At 43.1% G+C, this 21,693-nt stretch overlaps 1 protein-coding gene across 1 annotated transcript in view; it reads right to left on the bottom strand.

Moving 5' to 3' along the window:
* Positions 1 to 3,379: 3,379 nt before the first annotated feature.
* cwc22 (CWC22 spliceosome associated protein homolog) overlaps positions 3,380 to 21,693 on the bottom strand; it is a 67,577-nt gene continuing 49,263 nt past the window's right edge. The window contains exons 15-21 of the mRNA XM_055637872.1: positions 21,301 to 21,361; positions 14,182 to 14,259; positions 10,211 to 10,363; positions 9,568 to 9,695; positions 6,961 to 7,062; positions 6,646 to 6,869; positions 3,380 to 4,333 (exon numbers count right to left, since the gene is read on the bottom strand). Of these exons, the coding sequence (XP_055493847.1) occupies positions 3,750 to 4,333; positions 6,646 to 6,869; positions 6,961 to 7,062; positions 9,568 to 9,695; positions 10,211 to 10,363; positions 14,182 to 14,259; positions 21,301 to 21,361 (1,330 nt within the window). The 3' untranslated portion in view covers positions 3,380 to 3,749. The remainder of the gene's footprint in view (positions 4,334 to 6,645; positions 6,870 to 6,960; positions 7,063 to 9,567; positions 9,696 to 10,210; positions 10,364 to 14,181; positions 14,260 to 21,300; positions 21,362 to 21,693) is intronic.

Here is a 21,693-nt window from a genome sequence, read left to right as displayed (position 1 = left end):
TAATTTTCACTTAAACTACATTGGGAAACATTCAAAGCGCCAAAAAAGTAGCAAAAAACAAGTACCTTGTGCTTCGACTTTGCAGCCGATCGAGCAGTAACCTCATTTGAATTAAGTCATATGCTTGTATGCGAACAAACAGATTTTGGTTCAAGAGCATTGACTGCTGAAGATGAAGGCAACGATGCACTCAATTTACCAGTGGAGTCTGCCTTCAGGAGCTGTTGCTATTTCTAACATGTAGATAGCATTGATATCCTCAGAGACCTGGTGTTAGTTCATTTTCATGAAAAATTGCAATGGAACTCTGCCAGACTACATCAGGTTGAGAATCAACATCAACAAAATGGTAGAAGAAAAAACTACTACACAGTTCATGAAAATACAAAAACTTTTCACTTTGAAGTTAGTTATCCTGCATGAGAAAAGGTAAACCCATGATATAGTATAAAGATAAATATAGCCCTTAAGGGATAGAGCAATCAGCAGTAACACAGTGGTTCACTACAAAATTCTGTGACATTGTAATCGAGCAAAAAAAATAATCCAGGAGATTCTGTTCTAGCTCAACAGAGTGTATGTCATCAATAGTTATCAGAATCACCTTAACATGAATTTATTAACCAGCAAAAGCAAATAGCGCTCCAATTTTGATTGATCTTATCGGGGACATGAATGGACCAGATTGGAACTCTGCACCTTTGACTCAAGCAGTTTGAAAAAATATTTATAATTATTAAACTGTTGACTTTGCTCCATCTACATTGGGAAACATTCAAAGCACACCTCCTTTTCAATTATTGGCAGTCAGTGCTGATTTCAGAACAGCTATCCACACAACACATTTACCAACTGAGAAACTATTCAAGCCTCCCTCCACCCCCCTCAAAAAAGGAAGAATACTCAAACTATTCAACAATGATTGCTGCCGTTAATCATGAAATTGAAGGAAGGAATCATTGATTGCCCCATGGAGTGACAACTACTTAAATGCTTAGTTGTGCAAACATCTGCAACACTCAATTACAGATTTCATCATAGCCTTATTCTAGTCATAGAGATAAAAGGAGAAAAATCAAAAAGCATGGTTAAAATAGCTAATTAAAGCTTGTAAGCATTTCTTGTTCAAACAAGGTTAGCTGAAGCACCCTTTCAAAGGCGTTTGGAAAAAACTGCCTTGCCTGGAGGCCACTAGCATAACTCCTGATCTTCACTTCTAATGCTCCTCAGAAGAGTTTCTTTGACTAAGCAGTTTTGTCACAGGTCTGACATAAAGCTGAATTTATGTCAATTGATGATTCAGCTCCATTCTGAATTCTTCTAAAGGACAAATGTCATAACCGCTTACGGAACAACTTGGCCAGTATCCAGATTTGGCCGATTAGCAGATGTTTAGCAGCATCAAGTAAAGACTAGGCAACAATTCTTCTTCAAATGAAGATGACCAACTCATTTCAACACCACATCAAAGTCCAGGGCGATGACTATCAAATAAAAGCAGAACGTCCAAATTACAGTCAGAATCTTTCTCTCCCAGAATGGAAATGTCCAACACAAGAAAGCAGAGCGATATGGTGAGAGGATGAACGTTTATGGAGATTTAGACTTTACTTTAGACCACCAATCACCCCGTTCACTAGCACTATCCTACACCCGAAGCCTATTTACCGAAGCCTAATTAACCTACAAACCTGCACACCTTTGGAGTATGGGAGGAATCCAGAACATCCAGAGAAAACCCACGCAGTCACAGAGAGACAGCACTACAGTCATGATCTAACTCGGGTGTCTGGCACTGTAAGGAAGCAACTCTACTGTTGCACCAGTATGCCGCCCTAAAGGTGTGCGGCAAGTTTTTTTTTTAAAGAGAGTAGGGGGCCTGGAATGCATTGCCAGGGTGGTTCTGGAGGTAGATACAATAGTGGCATTTAAGTGGCTTTTAGATAGGCACATGGAAGTGCAGGGATTAGAGATGTGAATCATGTACAGGTAGTGAGATCTGTTTAACTTGGCATCATGTTCAGCACAAACATTGTGGGCCAAAGGGCCCATTCTTGTGCTGTACTGTTCTCTGTTAATACCTGATGAACCTGGCCAAACTAACAAGTGGGTATTCTCAAACAGATTGCTTCCTTACCTTTTCCATGGTCAGCAAGACTCATTGGGGAAAAATGGTTTACCCGTCATTCACCTAGAGGGTGTGTATTGAATATCATTTAAAAAGCTCAACCTCATCCTTGATCAAGAGGAACCCTGGCTGTTTAACTCCATTGCTGCAATATGTAATGTTGAGATGTCCTACGTCAGAAATACCACTGTGCCCTGACTTTGAAAGCTGATAAAACAAAATGAGCAAGTTATGCAAGTATCTTCTGGTTCTCCTTGTCCTACCAACTACCCTAAATTGAACATGGACTGACATTGTGTTATTAATGTTGAAATGCCCAATTCAAAACAACAGGGACTGCTTAATTAATGTAAATTCTTTGGTCGTTCAAGGAGAATTCTCATCATCCATTCTCAGGGTGCAGTAATGACGTGGTCTTGGCAATATCACCCAAATCTGGAGAGCTTCTTTTTTTAAATCATAAAACGGATCATAAGTCAGTTTGGCAATCGCTGAAGTAGATTGTATGTTGATCATTTTAAGCATGTGGCCATTGTAGAAGGATTCACCTTTTCAAAAACGTATTAAATAATATTAACACACTTGAAATGCCCGTCTACAGATTCATCCAGTACTTCAATAATCATGAGTAAACTCAATAATACACCAGATTTTCCCAACTGCAAGGGAATGGCATTTGTTTTCGCTTGCAGCATTGAAGACATTAATATTAAGAGACATATTTTAGTATTTGGTTAATAAAACTATAAACAATAAAAGGATCATGTTGTTTCTCTGACTAAGCTAGATTTTAAATTTATAAAACCAAAATTAGGCTTTAGATTACCAGTGAAGTAATAAAACAACATGATTACATTTTACAGAAGCAACACTGAAAAACTGTTGACATCACAAGATTAAGCAGTAATGCAGTGTTCATGTATTGAATGACATTTTCTAGGATAATTTGCCTGCAGTTAATACTAATTACCCAAGATTCAGAAAAGGCACTTTGAAACGTTAATTTGCAATTTTACTATACATAAGCACTAAAGTAAACATTAATCTGGACAAATGTTCATGATATACATATCAAATTAATATGGTACAAACCAGCATTTAAAAAATATAATGGCACATTTTCATAAATCAAACTATGTCTACTTCTTTAAGTCACAGGTTTATTGGTGACTCTCAAGTCGTAAACAATAATGTAAAACAGAACTTATGAAAACAAAAAAGTACTTGATTAAAAACCTCCAAATGGTGACATATCTGCACGATTTTTATTTGAGTTGACAAACAAAACATTTACATGAAACAAGAGAATGTCAAATCCTCTATAAATGCATTATCAAATGTATCACTGTCCACAAAATAATTCTGCACACCTTTCAGGTTTGTCCAAAAGGAAGAATTGGTTGAAGGTATTTACTCAGACTTTTTTTTTTTTTAATGCAGATTTCATTAATTACAAAAGATGACAACTGGAAATAGCAGTTTGTAAGATTCCAGTGGAAACAACGTACAGATCAGCAGTTGCATTCAAGACGTGCTTCCTTTTCCTTTCATTATAGGATTTATACTGCCTTCAGAGTTTGGCAATGCAGTTTTTTTTAAGTAGCAGCATTGTAAATGCTCGTCAGTGTCTTCTTGGAGAATTTTCCCTGCACCTGTCATCTTCTTTTCTACAGTCCTTAGAACGTTCTGAATATCTACTCTCCTGGCGATCATTCTTTCCAGGTCGCTTATCGACGCCATTTTTTGGGCGGTCTTCTTCACTACTTCTTGAGGTCTGGATTTCTTCACGACACTTCTCTCTAGATTTTGACACTTCTTCTCTATGACTGTGATGATCACCTCTATCCTTGTTCCTGGAGCTGTTCCTATCATTTTCAGAACGAGAATGGTTTCTTGCATCATTTTTCCTGTATTCAGCACGTTTATCTGCAAGGTCCCTGTTCCGCTCATATTCCTTATCCTTATCACTGTGTTTACGATCTCGTTCACTCCTCTCCTCTCTATCATATCTGGCAGAGTCCTCTCTTCTCTCTCCAGAATGCCGGCGAGTTCTGCCACCACTTCTTTCCTGCTCCTCACTGCCACTTCGATGTCTGCTTCCCTGCTCTTTTCTAGATCCTTCTCTCTCATTTGGTCTTTTTCTGTTTGCCATTTTGTCTTCACCTTGTTCCTTTTTGTTCTGGACTTTCTTGTTCTTTGAATCATCTGGAGAACAAAAAGCATAAATGTGTCCTTAAACTGTCCTTTACAGCAAGCAAAGAAATTTCATCTATAATAGATCTTCGGCTATAATAGATCTATAATATAGATCTTCAGCTCAACTGAATGGGAAATTGAGAATGCACAATCCTTAAGAGTTCTATGACATGAATTGTACAATTATTATGTGCGAGAAAATGGCATTTATATCTAATGTTTCACCTGCATCTTCCATCTAATTTCTGGTAGTAATTATATATAATATATAATTTCAATAAAAATTGCTGAAAAATATCCAGGTGCCCAAACTGCAACACTTTAATTCTTTAAATGGAGAAATAACAGCACCTACATTGTCATGGCCCACCAAAACATTAAATCTGAAATTTATGAAGCGTGCCTCAGCAGAGCTAAAGAAATATAAATCTCTAGAGTGAAACAAAGGAGGCTACAGTGAGATTTTTATGTTCAAACACTGCTATTGTTTACAGATTATCACCCAGCTATTCCAACATGGGCCTGATGGGACTGGGTCACGTGGGTTGGGTTTGGATTGGGTCAGCAAAAATTAAAAAAAAAACTGCATACACTGAAAACCTAATCGAGGTGGTATTCCCACTCTAGTACTTATCCTTGGTGGTAGAGGTTGCTGTTTTATGATTAGCCTGAGTAAATGCAATACATTTCATGGATGGCGCATACAGCAGCCTTGGTGTAACTGGTGGTAGGAAATATGAATTTTATAAAAGGGCATTTCATTGAAATGGAGGCAGAATGGATGCAAATGGGGTGTTTCCCCGAGTTCGGGGTGGGACCTAGACACAGAGTATGACAATGAGTATTGAGCCAATGAGAAATTTCTGCAGAGCACAATGAACCTATGGAATTCTCTACCACAGAAAACTGTGGTGGCTAAGTTGCTGAATATATTCAAGGAGGTAGACAAGAGTGGTAGACGCAAAAGGCACTGGGGGATTTGGGGAGAGAACATGAATATGATATCACGATACAAATCATACCAAATGGCAGAGCAGATTCAGGCTATTATTAATACCCTACTCAGCTATTAGTCAGGGGAGTGGGAAATTAAAGATATGGAAGGGTAAGGGAAAAGCAGATCAAAGCAGACAATAATCAAGGAAATGTGGAATTGTTCATTCATTGTTAGCTATGGGGAAGGTGACAACGAGGCATACGATCAGTAAAATTAATCAGAACAGTGAAACTAATCGGAGAATTAGGTTGGGGGATGCACAGAGAGAGGGAAAGCAAGGGTTACTTGAAAAACAATGTCCCGGTTCAATGATCTCAGTCAGAAATCTAGGATGGGCAGCAAATTGGCATTTATTCTTTTAGGAAAATTAGAGTTTAATCAACTGACCACTTTTCTGCACAGCAGGTGTCAGTTTTTCATCTTTGCTTGAGCTAATTGTTGGAACCTCCTAGTCATTGTAGGAGCTGTATCATCAGAAAGACTGAAGTGGTTCAAAGCAGCATCTGACCACCGCTTCCTCAAAAATAATCAGATTATAAATATTGAGTAACCAATTTTCCCAGATGCCCACAAAGAACAAATTACAATATATCATCATGCCTTCCTTCCCAACCATCCATTAGCACTTGCTGCTAGTGTTCACATAAACGGAATCAATTTTGAGCAATAGATGAGAACTCTATTGAAGCCCAAGGAGATGTACCTCAAACACGTGTAGACAAGAAGCCTTCTGTAAATATTATAATTTGAAAAAAAAAAAATTGTGTTCATGCCACAATTTTAAAAAGCTTTTGTAATCAGTTTACAGGACCTTAACAAATGTGTCTTTATAGATAGATTCTTGATTAGCACAGGTGTCAGGAGTTATTAGGAGAAGGCAGGAGAAGGTTAGGAGGGAGATATAGATCAGCTATGATTGAATGGTGGAGTAGTCTTGAAGGGGCAAATGGCCTAATTCTGCTCCTATCACTTATGACCTTACACTTGCTTTGTAAACACAGCCTGAGCATTTCCAAAAATCGGTTATGACAAAACAGAATGGAAAAAATTTACCTCTCCTTTTGTAAAATAAGTTTCTCAATGTAGTCCACTTTACAATGAGAGGAGAGAGAAAAAAATTAAAGCAAATAACACCATAATTATGCTCGGCATGAAATGGGAATCTCGTCAGACTTCATATTCATATCTCCGAGGTAAATCCCACAGCAAAATTAACAGGAGTAGGGGAATACGTTGCTGAAGATTTTTATTTTATTTTTTCACTTTTTAGTGTGCAGACATGTTTAAATATGAAGCAGGGATCGAAAGCCCACCATGTACATACCCGAGTCACTGCTGCTGCTGGAGGATGAGCTGCTACTAGATGATCCTGAACTGCTATCACTATCACTGCTGCTGCTGCTACTTCCAGATTCCGAATCAGAGGAAGAATCAGAGTCGGAGTCAGAAGAGGACGAGGAAGAAGAAGAAGAATCTGATGATTCAACATCTTGCCGCTGCGTCATTATTATTTTCGGTGCATTTTTCAAATGTTCTCGTAATTCATCTCTGTATTGGGAAAAAAAGGTATCTCATCTTATTAGAAATATAGACAAAATACAGCATGAACAAAAAAAAAAAAAAAGAAATTTATACATACGTTAGTCCTCCAAGACCAATAGAAGTAAAGAAATTGATAGCAAATCGAGTATTGCGTGGGTTATCCCTGGGAAAGAGACCTTCAAAGAAAGGCTGCAGGGTCCTGTAATAAAAGGTAAAAACCACTTAAAAAAATCATTGCAATATTTGAAAGATGTAGAAACTTTCATGACGTCAAATTATATTGGTCACGTGTATTATACTAATATTAATACACCACTACTCCCAAAATCTTTGCTGATTTTCCAATACTATAAAAAGAAATACTGGGTACATGCATTTCGATTAGCTACTAATATTGTGTGAATTCAAGCCAGGCAATTCCAATATAATTTTTGGTGAAGGGTATGTGATGGAGTATTTATTTTATTGTAATGTTTACCAAGCTACTTCAACAAAAATCATAAAAAATCCACCAAGACCAAAATGCTGTAATTGTTACTATTTATATCCCAATACATTTCCAGAACAAATTACAAGACTATCACACATTATTTTGGTCATCAGCAAATATAATTTTGCTGAAGACCAACCTGAACGACTACCGCCCGGTTGCCCTAACTCCAATCCCAATGAAGTGCTTCGAAAGGCTGGTCCTCTCCCACATCAAATCCAGCATCCCTGCCTCACTGGATTCTCATTAATTTACATACAGGGCAAATAGATCAACAGAGGATGCCATCTCTCTGGCTCTTCACACTGTCCTGACACACCTGGACAGACGGGGCACATACGTGAGGATGCCCTTCATTGACTATAGCTCTGCATTCAATACGGTCATCCCCACCAAGCTCACCACCAAACTCCACCAGCTAGGCCTCAGCTCGCCGATATGCGATTGGATCCTGAACTTTCTGACGGAGCGACCGCAGGCAGTGAGACTGGGCCCGCACCTGTCCTCCACTATCACCCTGAGCACCGGCACACCACAGGGCTGTGTACTAAGCCCCATGGTCTACTCCCTCTTCACTCACGACTGTGTTCCTGCATTTGACACCAACACCATCGTGAAGTTTGCAGACGACACAACAGTGATTGGGCTGATCACCAACGGTGATGAAACAAAATACAGAGCGGAGGTGCAGAACCTGGCGGACTGGTGTGCACGTAAATAACTTGTCACTAAACACCTCCAAGACCAAGGAGCTGATTATTGATTTCAGGAGGTCCCACAATGGAGAATACGCCCAATACGCCAATCTCCATTTACGGGGAAAGTGTGGAGAGAGTGTCCAGCTTTAAGTTTCTGGGCACTCACATTTCAGTGGACCTCACATGGTCCACCAACACCGCTGCGCTGGTCAAGAAGGCACAGCAACGACTGTTCTTCCTGAAGACATTAAAAAAGACTAGTCTGCCCCAACAGCTGCTGACAACGTTCTACCGCTGCACCACAGAGAGCATATTAACGTATGGCATCTCTGTGTGGTATCTCAGCTGCACGGAGGCGGAGAGGAGAGCTCTTCAGCGCGTCGTCCACAGAGCGCAGAGGATTATTGGGACACAGCTATCAGCCTTGGAGGGCATCTACCACACACGGTGCCTCAGGAAGGCTGTCAGCATCCATAAAGACACCTCACATCCTTGTAACGGACTGTTCGAACTACTTCCCTCCGGCAGACGTTACAAGGCCTTCTACGCCCGAACCTCCAGACTCAGAAACAGCTTTATTCCCAGAGCTATAGCGGCTCTGAACCGGCCCTGGTGAGTGCCCCCCATCCCCCCTGGACTGTCTCCCTTGGATGGTCACGTCACACAGTTTATTTATTTATTTTACTTTTCTTTTACATCGGTTGGAAGCCGCATACCAAATCTCGTTGCACTGATGTGCAATGACAATAAAATATATTATTATTATTATTATATGCTTTTGTTTGACAAGTACGTGCAAATATTTCCATCTGAACAAAAATAAAATGAAGGCATGAGCTATATTTCAAAAACATGGAAAACTAATTAACTGAGATGATAAAGTAGCAGGAAAATGAATGGAGGAAAGGTGGGGGGAGTGATTACATGAAATTGGAGAATTCTACCTCTATGGTTGGATTATAAGCTATCAAAGCAGAATATTAGCTGCTGTTCTTTCAGCAGAATACGAGATGCAGCTCTTCCATTTTGCTTGTGGCCTCTCTCTGGTCATGGATGAAGCCAAGGATAGAACGGTGGGCATGGGAACCGGGAGTTAAAATTGAAGGAGACAAAATGCTTTGCAAATGGGAGATCCAGCGGGCCTTGGTGGGCAGAGCGCACGTATTTGGCGAAACGGTGGCCGAGTCTAATGCTTGGTCTCTCCAATGTAAAGGAGGCCATATCAGGAACACAGAATGCATTAGATAAGTTTGGAAGAAGAACATGTGAACTTCTGATTGAAAGGGCTGCTAGGATCCCTGGATGAAAGTGATAAAAGAGATGCACGGACAAGGTGTTGCATCTCATACGGCTGCAGGGGAAGGTGCCTGAGGAGAGGGGAGATTGGGTGGGAAGGGATGAGCAGACCAAGGCAACAAATACAAGTTGGAGCACTCAGCCTATTAGTTTGCTTTGGTAATTTTATTCAGGATACAACTAATATAAAGCACCACCATGGAGATCAGTTCATACTTACATGTCCTGCAGCCTTTGATTTAGTTTGGGGAGTCCCATATATTCACAAAGCTCTTGAAAAAGGATCTTTACAAAGATTCTGCTGGAAGATGTTGTTGTATCTTCGCTTAAATGGATGCATTCAAGTACCTGTAAATATGCAGGCAAATGAAAATTAACTTAATTAACTACTTAAAAAGATTAATTAGTTTAATTTTGTATTTCATTCTTCAGCAATATATGAAGTATTCAAAAGACACCAAATACCATAAAATTATATAATTGAAGCATTGCTAATTTTCAAAGGATTAAGGGCTGTATGAAGCAGTTCACAAAGGTATGAACTTCCGTGTTGGAATTTGTAATTCAAGCAGTGACATTGTCAACACTTAAGAGCAGATGACAGCAATGGTAAAAGGGAAATAAAGGAAAATATGTAGGGGGGGGGCGGGGAAATAACTTGAGGATTAGAAGAGGGGAAAAAAGATTGATTGCGGAGAAAACTATTATTTGTCCAATATTTCGATTTTGATTTAAAAGATACATTTTGAAACATTTTGTTGCACGACTTGAAACATTTATTGGGTCACAATTTGTACAATTTCAGAAAACAAAAAGTATTTGCAGAAAATATCAATGTGAATTTGTCAACGGCTATGACTTACACTCCATGGAACTGAATCCGTATAAAGGAGGTGTGCAAACATTTTGGCCACATTGCGTAGTTTGTTTGTTTCTAAACGATGTATAGTTTCATACTGCTCTTTGTAGATACCTTCAAAAGCTTCCATATAATCCTTCTTCAACATGCAAAAACGCTGCAATGATATTGAAAAAGAAAGTGTGAGGCATTCAATACTTTCCCCATTCACCAAAAGCATTATATTGAAAAATATGCATTTAAAACCATTCATACAAAATTATTTTCATAGCAGTCTTCTACACATTTAATTATTAACTCAACCAAGTGGGACCCGTTGGGTCCTCTTCCCTCAACGAGCTGTTGAGGGGGGGGGGGGGGGGGGGCGGCCTGCAGCGTCACACACACACACACCCCCCCCCCCCCCCCACACACACACTAACCACCTATCTTGATATTATATTAATATTATTAATTTGCTCCTTTTACCCCATACCCTGCCGTATTCCCTCACGCATAGCCCCCAACTCGCAGGCGCGTCTAGAGAGGGAGAGGAAGAGGGGTAGAGAGAGGGGGCAGAGGGCAGCGACAGAGGCAGAGAGGGGGCAGCGACAGAGGCAGAGAGGGGGCAGCGACAGAGGCAGAGAGAGGGCAGCGACAGAGAGAGAGGGCAGCGACAGAGGGGCAGAGAGAGAGGGCAGCGACAGAGGCAGAGAGAGGGCAGCGACAGAGGCAGAGAGAGGGCAGACGACAGAGAGCAGAGAGAGGGCAGCGACAGAGGCAGAGAGAGGGCAGCGACAGAGGCAGAGAGAGGGCAGCGACAGAGGCAGAGAGAGGGCAGCGACAGAGGCAGAGAGCGGGCAGCGACAGAGGCAGAGAGAGGGCAGCAACAGAGGCAGAGAGAGGGCAGCGACAGAGGCAGAGAGAGGGCAGCGACAGAGGCAGAGAGAGGGCAGCGACAGAGGCAGAGAGAGGGCAGCGACAGAGGCCCAGAGAGAGGGCAGCGACAGAGGCAGAGAGACGCCAGCGACAGAGGCAGAGAGAGGGCAGCGACAGAGGCAGAGAGAGGGCAGCGACAGAGGCAGAGAGAGGGCAGCGACAGAGGCAGAGAGAGGGCAGCGACAGAGGCAGAGAGAGGGCAGCGACAGAGGCAGAGAGAGGGCAGCGACAGAGGCAGCAGAGAGAGGGCAGCGACAGGCAGAGAGAGGGCAGCGACAGGCATAGAGAGGGCAGCGACAGGTATAGAGAGGGCAGCGACAGGCAGAGAGAGGGCAGCGACAGGCATAGAGAGGGCAGCGACAGGCATAGAGAGGGCAGCGACAGGCATAGAGGGCAGCGACAGGCATAGAGGGCAGCGACAGGCATAGAGGGCAGCGACAGGCATAGAGGGCAGCGACAGGCATAGAGGGCAGCGACAGGCATAGAGGGCAGCGACAGGCATAGAGGGCAGCGACAGGCATAGAGGGCAGCGACAGGCATAGAGGGCAGAGAGGATCGACAGGCGACAGGCATAGAGGGCAGCGACAGACAGGAGGAGAGGGCAGCGACAGGCATAGAGGGGCAGCGACAGGCATAGAGAGGGCAGCGACAGGCATAGAGAGGGCAGCGACAGGCATAGAGAGGGCAGCGACAGGCATAGAGAGGGCAGCGACAGGCATAGAGAGGGCAGCGACAGGCATAGAGAGGGCAGCGACAGGCATAGAGAGGGCAGCGACAGGCATAGAGAGGGCAGCGACAGGCATAGAGAGTGCAGCGACAGGCATAGAGAGGGCAGCGACAGGCATAGAGAGGGCAGCAACAGGCATAGAGAGGGCAGCGACAGGCATAGAGAGGGCAGCGACAGGCATAGAGAGGGCAGCGACAGGCATAGAGAGGGCAGCGACAGGCATAGAGAGGGCAGCGACAAACATTTTCAGTAATGTCAAGAATTAAAGCATTACATTTTCATATAAGTAGATTTGGACTCCACGGGAAAAATGTCTACCAGAATATGTAAAATATTTTACCGTTACCATATCGTTTTTTCGCGAAGATGTGATTATAAACAAATACATACACACATCCAAGATCAGACGTTTAATAGTTACTAGACCAAATGGGACCCGTTGGGTCCCGTCCCCTCTACTCGTGACTAACCACCCCCCACACACAAAGGGCAGCGACAGGCATAGAGAGGGAAGCGACAGAAGCAGACACAGGGGGCAGAGAGAGAGGGGGCACCACTCCACCACTCCCGCATACGTCCCAATACTCACCAGTTCCTAGAGAGGGAGGAGAGCAGAGAGGGAGAGGGGGTGGGCATGGAGTGAAGACTCGAGGACCCGACCGAGGACTGGACCCGAGGACCGGGCCGGACCTGAGGACTGGACCGAAACTGGGGAGGGAGGGGGGAGGTGATGTCCCGTGCAGCGTGTGGCAGAACGGCGCGCGGAGCAGACCCATTGTGACGTCATCAGCGAAAGGCAGTCGTTTTTTAATTTTTATCATATTTGTTGTCATAGTTTTTAACATTTTCAGTAATGTCAAGAATGAAATCATTACATTTTCAGATAAGTAGATTTTGGACTCCACAGGAAAAATGGCTACCGGAATAAGTTAAATATTTTACCATTACCGTATCGTTTTTTCGCGAAGATGTGATTATAAACAAATATACACACACACACATCCAAGATCAGACTTTTAATAGTTACTAGACCAAATGGGACCCCTTGGGTCCCGTCCCCTCAACACGCGACTAACCACCCCCCACACGCACACACTAACCACCCCCATTGCTATTATATTAACATTATTCATTCACTCCTTTTACCCCATCCCCCACCCTATCCACTCACGCATAAGCCACAACTCGCAGGCGCGGCTAGAGGGAGGGGTGTAGAGAGAGAGAGAGAGTGAGAGGGACACAGAGGCACCGAGAGGGGCACAGAGAGGGAGGGGAGAGGGAGGGGGAGGCAAGAAGGGGGCAGAGGGAGGGGGTAGAGTTTGAGGGGTGGGGCGCGTCATCACAGGGGAGGGCTGGTTCCCGAACGTAATATTCCCTCGCTACCAGCTGCAAAACACCCCCGTCCCCTACCCGGTGCCCCCACGGGAGGTGTGGGGGGCAGAGAGGGTGTGAGGGGGAGAGGGGGAGGGGGGACAGAGAGGGAGGGGGGGACAGAGAGGGAGGGGGCGGGCAGAGAGGGGAGGGGGCGGGCAGAGAGGGAGGGGGCGGGCAGAGAGGGAGAGGAGGGGGGCGGGCAGAGCTGGTTAGAGGGGGCGGGCAGCAGAGGGAGGGGGCGGGCAGAGAGGGAGGGGGGGGGGCAGAGAGAGGGAGGGGGCGGGCAGAGAGGGGGTGTTGGGCAGACAGAGAGGGAGGGGGCGGGCAGAGAGGGAGGGAAGTAAAGTTTGAGGGCTTGTTGGGGGGGGGGGGGCGTCATCAGAGGGGAGGCCTGTTTCCCGAACCTCGCTCCAGGCTGCAGGCGGGGCCCGAGTACGGGTGGAGGGGTCAGGGGGGGTTTCGGCAGCGACGGACCGGACCCGAGAGCTCTAGTACAGGGCCCAACTTGCTCTTTCTTCACTCACAGCGCGTGCCGCAGTCTTCAGCTATGATCTTTGGTCTTCAGTCGAAAGGGCGACTTTTGTATAACAGGGGGAGGAGGGAGGGGCGAGGGGTGGGAGGTGACGTCAGCCGCAGCGCAAGCAGATGACAGGCAGGCAGATCCATTGTCATGTCATCAGCAAAAAAGAAAAGGCGTTTTGATTTCAAAGTTTTATCAGATTTGTGAAGATTTTTATTAATAACAAGAAATAAAGCACAACATTTTCAGATAAGCCGATTTCGGACTCCAGGGAGTAAATCTCTACCGGAATATGTAAAATATTTCCCGTTCGGGCGCCGTTTTTTCGAGAAGATGTGAAAACACACAAACAAATAAAATACACACGCACCCAATAGTTATAAGGATATGATATATATGCTAAAACACATCACAATATTTACAATGAATGACTCACCCCCGCTAAGAGACCAAAAAATTTCTCATATGTTCTTTGTTGTGCACAGCAATCTAGAATCATGTTGCATAGTTCTTTCTGTGGAGAGAAAGACAGGTTTAATGGGTTTTCTTTAAAAAAAAATGCAAAGTAGGGAAATCAAGGCTAAATATTAGAAACATTGCAGAGGAAGGTCTTTTTCACAGCATGCTTGATTTATTAACATTCAATTCAATTTAAGCCATATTTATGCAAAGATGTAATCCTGCCATCGTGAGTCACAATGAGAACAAGCAGGTAAAATTCCAATTCTTTACATATTTTACATATTTGCAAAATTATTACTGCCTCCATTATACTCACATTGATATTTTACAAATTTGTAATAAAAGGAATATACTAAGAATTGCCAATACAACGCTGTGGCGAGTACATCAAAAGATAACCACTTTTATAGGTTTCAAAGTTGAAATAGGAAGAACACATGAATCTGTTTGCATTGTAAGAAAAAATATCGAAACAAATCTATACATTATGAGGCAGCAGCATATTTACTTTCAGCAGCTCATTGTTCACGGAATAAGTATTCCATGACAAGATTCCCTATCACATTTGTCAAATTATCAATTTCTTAGTAGCAGAATTAACATGGCATCATAATTCAGCAAGACATCCAGACTGCATTAGCAATAGTGATAAATATTTGGTATAAAGCAACTTTCAAATATAAATAAACTGCTGCTGAAATAAATGCATTTATGTAATAAAAATATGAAAATCTGCTGCGCTTTCCATTATCTCTAATGTCTTACAAAAAAAATTCACATTAACCAAGATTATTGCATTTTTAAAAAGCTATTAAAAGTATTATGCGTTTTAAAACATTTATGATCTATTTAATGAAGTCTGTCTTTACGACTATTTTTTCAAATTTAATTTGTTTTCCACCAAGGTGCACACAAAGGTATTCATATTTACTTATGCACAGTGATAAAATATCACATTGAGTTACTGATTAACTGGAAAAGAGTTACTCTAAAGATCCCACATTGTGCTCTATACAAGCTCACCTTTTCAAATATCACATTCGTACGCAAATGGAAAAGACAGCATGATATTGTCTACAAATGCATTTGTGGTATCAGGATAAGGGGTTGCCCATGTAACACTGAGACAAGAAAATGTTCTCTTCACTCAAGAGCACATCTTTAAACTTCCCATTAGGAGACGCGACATGCAGTTGTGATGCTCAGTTACTGTACATGAAGGGGATCATGAGATATGGACATAGTCCAAACACTTAATCTTGACACAGATGGTCAAACATGATCTTGGTGAATACCAGATGAAGATGAAACCTTTTGACCAAACCTTTTGACCATTCCATGTTATCAGCAATAGCAAATACAAATGAAAATGAATTTTAGGCTTCATTGCCAGATCTCCAAAGCTTGGGGACACATGTGAATATATAGCAAGTTTAGCACCAAGTTCAATGCAAATTATAGCTTCTTATAGGAACTATGGATGAGATACCATCTAAAGATAGCAAGTGGAAGTAAATGCCTTGTTCAAGCACATACATGATGAGGCAATTGTCTGCCTCCTGTTCCATAAATGTTCAATAATTCTATAATATAAAGCCCAACTTGAGAAACAATATTATCTACTGGAGATTAAACCTATTTCTTGCAAATCCAATCACCGGTCGTTATTCTCTATCATTCTCATCAATGATTTCCCACTTGGCCACACTTTACATTCGAGAGGAAATCAAATCCTCCCCATTCAAAATGCTTCATTGTCCCTTTGGTTCCACGATAAGATGCATTTTTAAACACAAGAATCTTCAGTTGACTGGGAGATAAACTCCAGAATTCCCACCACCCCATTTGTACTTCAAGAAAGTTTAATGAATACATTGACAATTTCTCTCCAAAAGGTATGTGAATAGTGCAACTCAAAACTATAATCAGGCAAAAATTATTGGGGGGTTTTCTGCAATACCAATCAATTTCTGTTAACAACTGATACTCAATAAAACTGGTTATGTGTTCGTTTGTAAACGAATGAAACAGAACCAATTTTATTCAAACAGTACTACTGACTAATGAAGCATAATTTACAGGAAATTTACAGACCTCAATTCATTCAAAGTAACACCATAACTTACTGTGTGGCTGGTTGGTACAGGACTATTAATGAGACCTAAAAATATAAAGTTTCCATTATAATTATTTTTTTAACTGATTGCTCAGACCCTATAGAATATATCCATCTCGGGCTATACTGATAACATAAGTTATATGCTTTTTTTCCTCTTCTCTTTCTTCCTACAATGCACAGATTTTCCAACAATAAAAACAAATAACAGGCCATAATTCAAGTCACTGAGTGTCTGAAATTATCAAAGAAGGCCTAATAATACCATCCATTTTAGGCTGAAAACAATAGACAATATTTGCTACTGTTACAGCCTTGGGTGGATTTAAAATTATTCACAGGCAGGGCTACTCTATAATAAAATAAAAAGTCCTGCGGTAAAGCTAAATAAATCACTGGTCAATAACTCGAGCATAAATTATAACTAGCAAAAGTATTTTGTAAAAGCATGTCCTTAAAAAAAAAAAAATGGATTCCACTTTCAGTTTGAATTTTTAACCTACAAGACATATAAAAACATGTTTTTCAACATTTTGTTTCACTTTTATTGATATGATTGCAAATGGCAAGGAATATTTTCTCATCATTGCTGCATTCGGATAAATCTTCAAAAAAAAATTGTCTTCATATAAATTTGCAGTTAGAAAATTGGACATGGAAGGGAATTTGGGATATTCACTAGTTACCCATCATGGAAAGAACAGAATCATGATAACGTTGACACCGAAGATACATAATGCCATTTTATGGAGATAAATTTAAAAAGTAAGTTAGCATGTGATTTGGAAGACAAATTGAATGTTGTTTTTCTTACAAAGGGGATGGAGCATAAGGGTAGAATTTCTGTTCCAATAAGCGAGTTCGGTATTCCGACAGCGCATGCACAGGTCATGGGTCACTCGGGATAAACGCTATCGGCGGCTGAGCTGCTGCATGGGTGCAGACATGCGTCTCGTCCCTAACCGGCCGTCACTGGGCCGTCCTTGTCCGCTCCCGAGTGTCCTGTCCGGGGCGACCCCAGGCCGGCGGGAGACGGACGGGAGAGGCGGAGCGCCGACGGCCCAGCTCGGCTGGGCGACGTGAAAAAGAAGCACCAACTCCAACTCAACCCCGCCCGTCCCGCTGGACATAGGCAGAGTCGAGCTGGAACCGGCGCCTCCCCTTCGTGCTGGCCTGGGCTGACACTCCTGTCCGCGGTCCTCGGGACAGAAGACCCTCCTTTCAGACTTCCTACACATTAGACTTTTGCGCCATGGTTGGGATGGATGGGAGTGGGGATTCCCGCGGGCGCAAGGAACTAATGACCTAAAGTTTGCGTTGAGTGAACTGAGTGTTCTTAATGTCCTCGTCTTCGCCGTACACCGGCGTTTTGTGAGAGTGGTTGGATCCAATCTTCAGCTCAGCCAACGTCGGTTACATTATCCGGACAGGCGGCGCGGGATCAGGAGCTGGTGTGAGGCATCGGCGATGCTCTGGAATCCTTGCCTGCCACCGCCAAGCAGCAGGTTCAGGGAGGCAGTGCCCGACCTGGGGAGTAGAGGTGTCAGTTCTTCCAACTGTGTGCGGAGGGGCACCAGCACCCGCGGGGTCGCTCACCTGTCGGGCGCCGACTCTTCGATCCTGCTGCTAGGCGGCGGCCAGCTAGCATTCCAGAGCATGACCGATGCCTCACATCAAGCTCCTGAACCCCCGTCGCCTGTCCGGATAATGTGTCCAATGCTGGCTGAGCCGAAGATGGGATCCAACCAGTCTCACAAAACACTGGTGTGCGACGAAGACACTCGGTGTGCGACGTAAGAACACTCAGTTCACTCAATGGAAACTTAAGGTAATTTGTTCCTTGCGCCAAATCTCCAGCATGTCGAGACAAGAGGGTTCTGAAGTTGCATTCTCTCGAATAAGGACATTTTCTCAACACTCCTGGAAGCAGCGAGCTATGACTTTACCAGTGGTTATCTGTCTTACTGAAACCTCTCTCTTGTCTCCCCACGCACGTCTTTCACCACCCCTTCTCCCTCCCCCACCTCTCACCATCTCTCCACCCGTCCAGTCTCTCCCCGTCTCCCACTGGCTTCTGCCTCTTCTCTCTCGCTGTTACACTCCACTCTCCCCCACTACCAGGCAACCCGTTCCCTTTTTTTAAAATTCTCGAATGACCGTAGAAAAATCCCATGATTCCTTGCTTTTTTCGAAATACCGAACTCGCTTATTGCAAGCGCTTGGCTGGGAACATAACTGGAATATTCCAATCAGCTTTTGTTGCATTAAAGAGACTTGCATTAAAGATTACTCAAAGGAAGTTTGCTAGTTTGAATATGCAGGTGAAGGTGTTGTCACATGGGGAAAAGAGTGCGCTGGCTGGACTATACTCGTACTATATTTCTAAAATTTAAAGCTGTAGAGGCAGTCATTGATTATTCAAGGCTGAGGCAGACTATGAAAGAGTCAAGGCTATAGGGATATGCCCAAAAAAAAAGGGAATGATCAGATTACCCATTGTGGATGTTGTGGGAGCAGGATTGAGTAATTGTATGACCTCTGCCTGCTCCTATTCTTGCCTTAACCAAACCAACTGTCATACGATATTGATAACTAAACTAAATCTGACACCAGGACACAAGTGTAGTCGGTATCCAAGAAGAATCAGGTATACTTTATTAAAGAGGAACGAATTATGGCACATCTTATTAAAACAATGAGACAGAAGGTAGCAAGTATTCCAGATCCAAAACAGCAAATGCATCAAAGTACAGTGGCCAGAACTGAGGATGCTCGAAAGTCAAGAACCAGGATGCAAAGATTTCAAAAGATTGTTGGGATAGAAGGTAACAAAAAGTACAGAGGAACAAAGGTGTGAAGTGATTTGTGAAATTTAAAATCTAGTTGACGCCAGACTGGGAACCGATGCAAGTCAACGAAGATTAGGATGTTGTGTACTGAGATTTACTACGTTGGGATACAGTCAACAGAACTTAAGGTACACCCATATTTAGCGGGTAGCAGGTGAAAGGCCAATCAGGTTAGCAGGAGTCAAGTAACAAAGGCATCGATGAGGATTTTGACTTCAAATTAACTGAGCTGAAATGCAAGGGCAGGGATGGACATTACCACTTGAGTGAGAGTGGTTTGCTGTGATGATTATATAGTTAAAAATCTGGTTCCAGGTCAAATAGAACATTATAATTGAGAGCAGACCCGTAAAACATGAAGCAGTGGTCCGTGAAATGGTCTGGAAGCAGTAGTCAAGAACGGACTTACTTGCGCCGTAAAAGACAATGGGGGAAATTTAAAAAAAAAAAAATCAGAATTACTGTATTTCGCGGCAATGAAGACACACCTGCGTCGAAGAGGCACCCCCATGTTGAGTCCCTAAATTTTGAAAAAAGGCTGGCGGGCCATAGAATTTCTAACACTCAGAATTTGTTATTTTTTTTTAAAAGTAACAATTCAATTTGCCCAAGGCTTGCAGATCTCCTCCATTCTGAATTACTGAATGGGTGGGGGGGTGGAGGGTGATGACAGGTGGAGAAATGGTGGGAAAAACAGGAGCACAGCGGAACAAGTTGAATCAGTTGTGATCTTATTGAATGACAATACAAGTTCAAGGGACCAATTGGGGGGAGAGTTCCTTTTACATAGTGTGGGGAGTCTGGCCCGGGTCAGCACGGGCAGGAGCGTTGAGAAGGAGGGCGTCGGGGATCATGCTTCACTGCTGCCGGGAGCAAGACATGGCCTCACTTGCTGCGCTGGGTGACACTCAATCAAGAGCAAAGATCATAGAGCGCAGTCGGTCAGCGGGCGATGGATAACAGGAAAGCGGCAGTGGAGCTTACTCCCGTGTCAGCGCAAGCAACCTCAATTGATCCCTTGATTGCGCTGATACAGGAGTAAGCTCCACTGCCCCCTGTCCTGTTATCCATCGCTCGCTGACCCACTCTGCTCTATGATCTTTGGTCTTAGGCTAGTCCCCTCACTGTCCGGTCTACATTGAAAGATACGGATCAGGCAGTGAATACCATGCAGTGTCACCCAGCGCAGCGAGGCCATGTCTTGCTCTCGGCAACAGATGGAATTTAAGGAACGGCAGCTGCTCACTGCCTTCCGAGCTACTTCCTTCCCCAGCCACAATGCGGTGGCACCGCGCACGGAGTGCCGCGGCAGCGGTGAGTGAGTTGCTGGCATGATCCCTGACCCCCTCCTTCTCAATGCTCCTGCCCGTGCTGACCCAGGCCAGACTCCCTACACGTGTGAATGGAACTTCCTCCCCCTCCCCCGCCCAGCGGCGCTGTCCTTTTACAGCAGCTTCCCACTTACAGCCGCTTCCCATCAGCTGCCAGCAATGAGAGATAGATTTGGCTATCCCTCAGTCCAGCAGCATCTTTCTTGACTAACAACCTAACCTTCGGCCTTCAAGACACAAGTAAATTTTCGTGTCTTAATTTTGGGTAAAACAATAGCATCTTCATTGCTGGGAAATACAGTATGAAGGAAAAATGAAGCAGTGAAAATGAAGCATAAAATTTGCAATGGGCCTAATGTACAATATTCACAATGCATAAATGGAATACGTAATGAAATGTATTTAATACATCAGAATACCTGTCTGGCAGGAGGAATCATTGCAGGACAAGTATTCCAATGCATGACATAAGATTAATTCATTGTTTCATGCTTCACGCTTCATGTGAAAAAAGGATCTCAAAATGAGATTGTAGGGAACATCAATCTCCAACCTACAATTCCCCCATTATTATAGCATTGATAATAAGAATTGTTTTTGTTTTTAAATCCCTCAGCTAATTTCTTGCTGACCTATTTTCTTTCCTGCCAAGGATGACATTTTGGTTTCATCCTTCTATTTGCCGAGGTCAATATTGTAGGACTCGAGAAACAGCTTAAACCAGTTTTACTCCAAATGCGTACCAACAATGAATACCTTCTGCTGGAGAGGCTTAACGGATGTAAATTAATACTCACGGTTTGACTTTCAGGAAATTCCATCTTCAATAATTTATGAGCACATTCTTCAAAGTCCAAACTGCAGAAATACAACAACATACCATTTAAAGAATGCCCAAAATATGACCTGAATGAACCTTTGCTTATAGACAAAAATTAACCAACCGATAAAGGTAAAATGAAAAAGGTGAACAACGACACAATGTTAAATTAAAATTATACAATCTGGATTTTTTTTAATTGTTCAACATTTTAAGAAACTTTGAAAAGCACCAAAATGTCAGAAAAAGTGAAATATGACACACTTGTCGCACCCATATTGCCTCAAAGCAAAGCATGTTTTCCTCAGTGATCCAAGACAATGTTGTATTTTGCTCATATATAACTCCTGCCCTGTGCCTCTCCCCTGCC

Source organism: Leucoraja erinacea, chromosome 7, assembly GCF_028641065.1.
Source record: "Leucoraja erinacea ecotype New England chromosome 7, Leri_hhj_1, whole genome shotgun sequence".
NCBI classification, from domain to species: domain Eukaryota; kingdom Metazoa; phylum Chordata; class Chondrichthyes; order Rajiformes; family Rajidae; genus Leucoraja; species Leucoraja erinaceus.
This window is presented reverse-complemented; position numbering and strand designations above follow the sequence as displayed.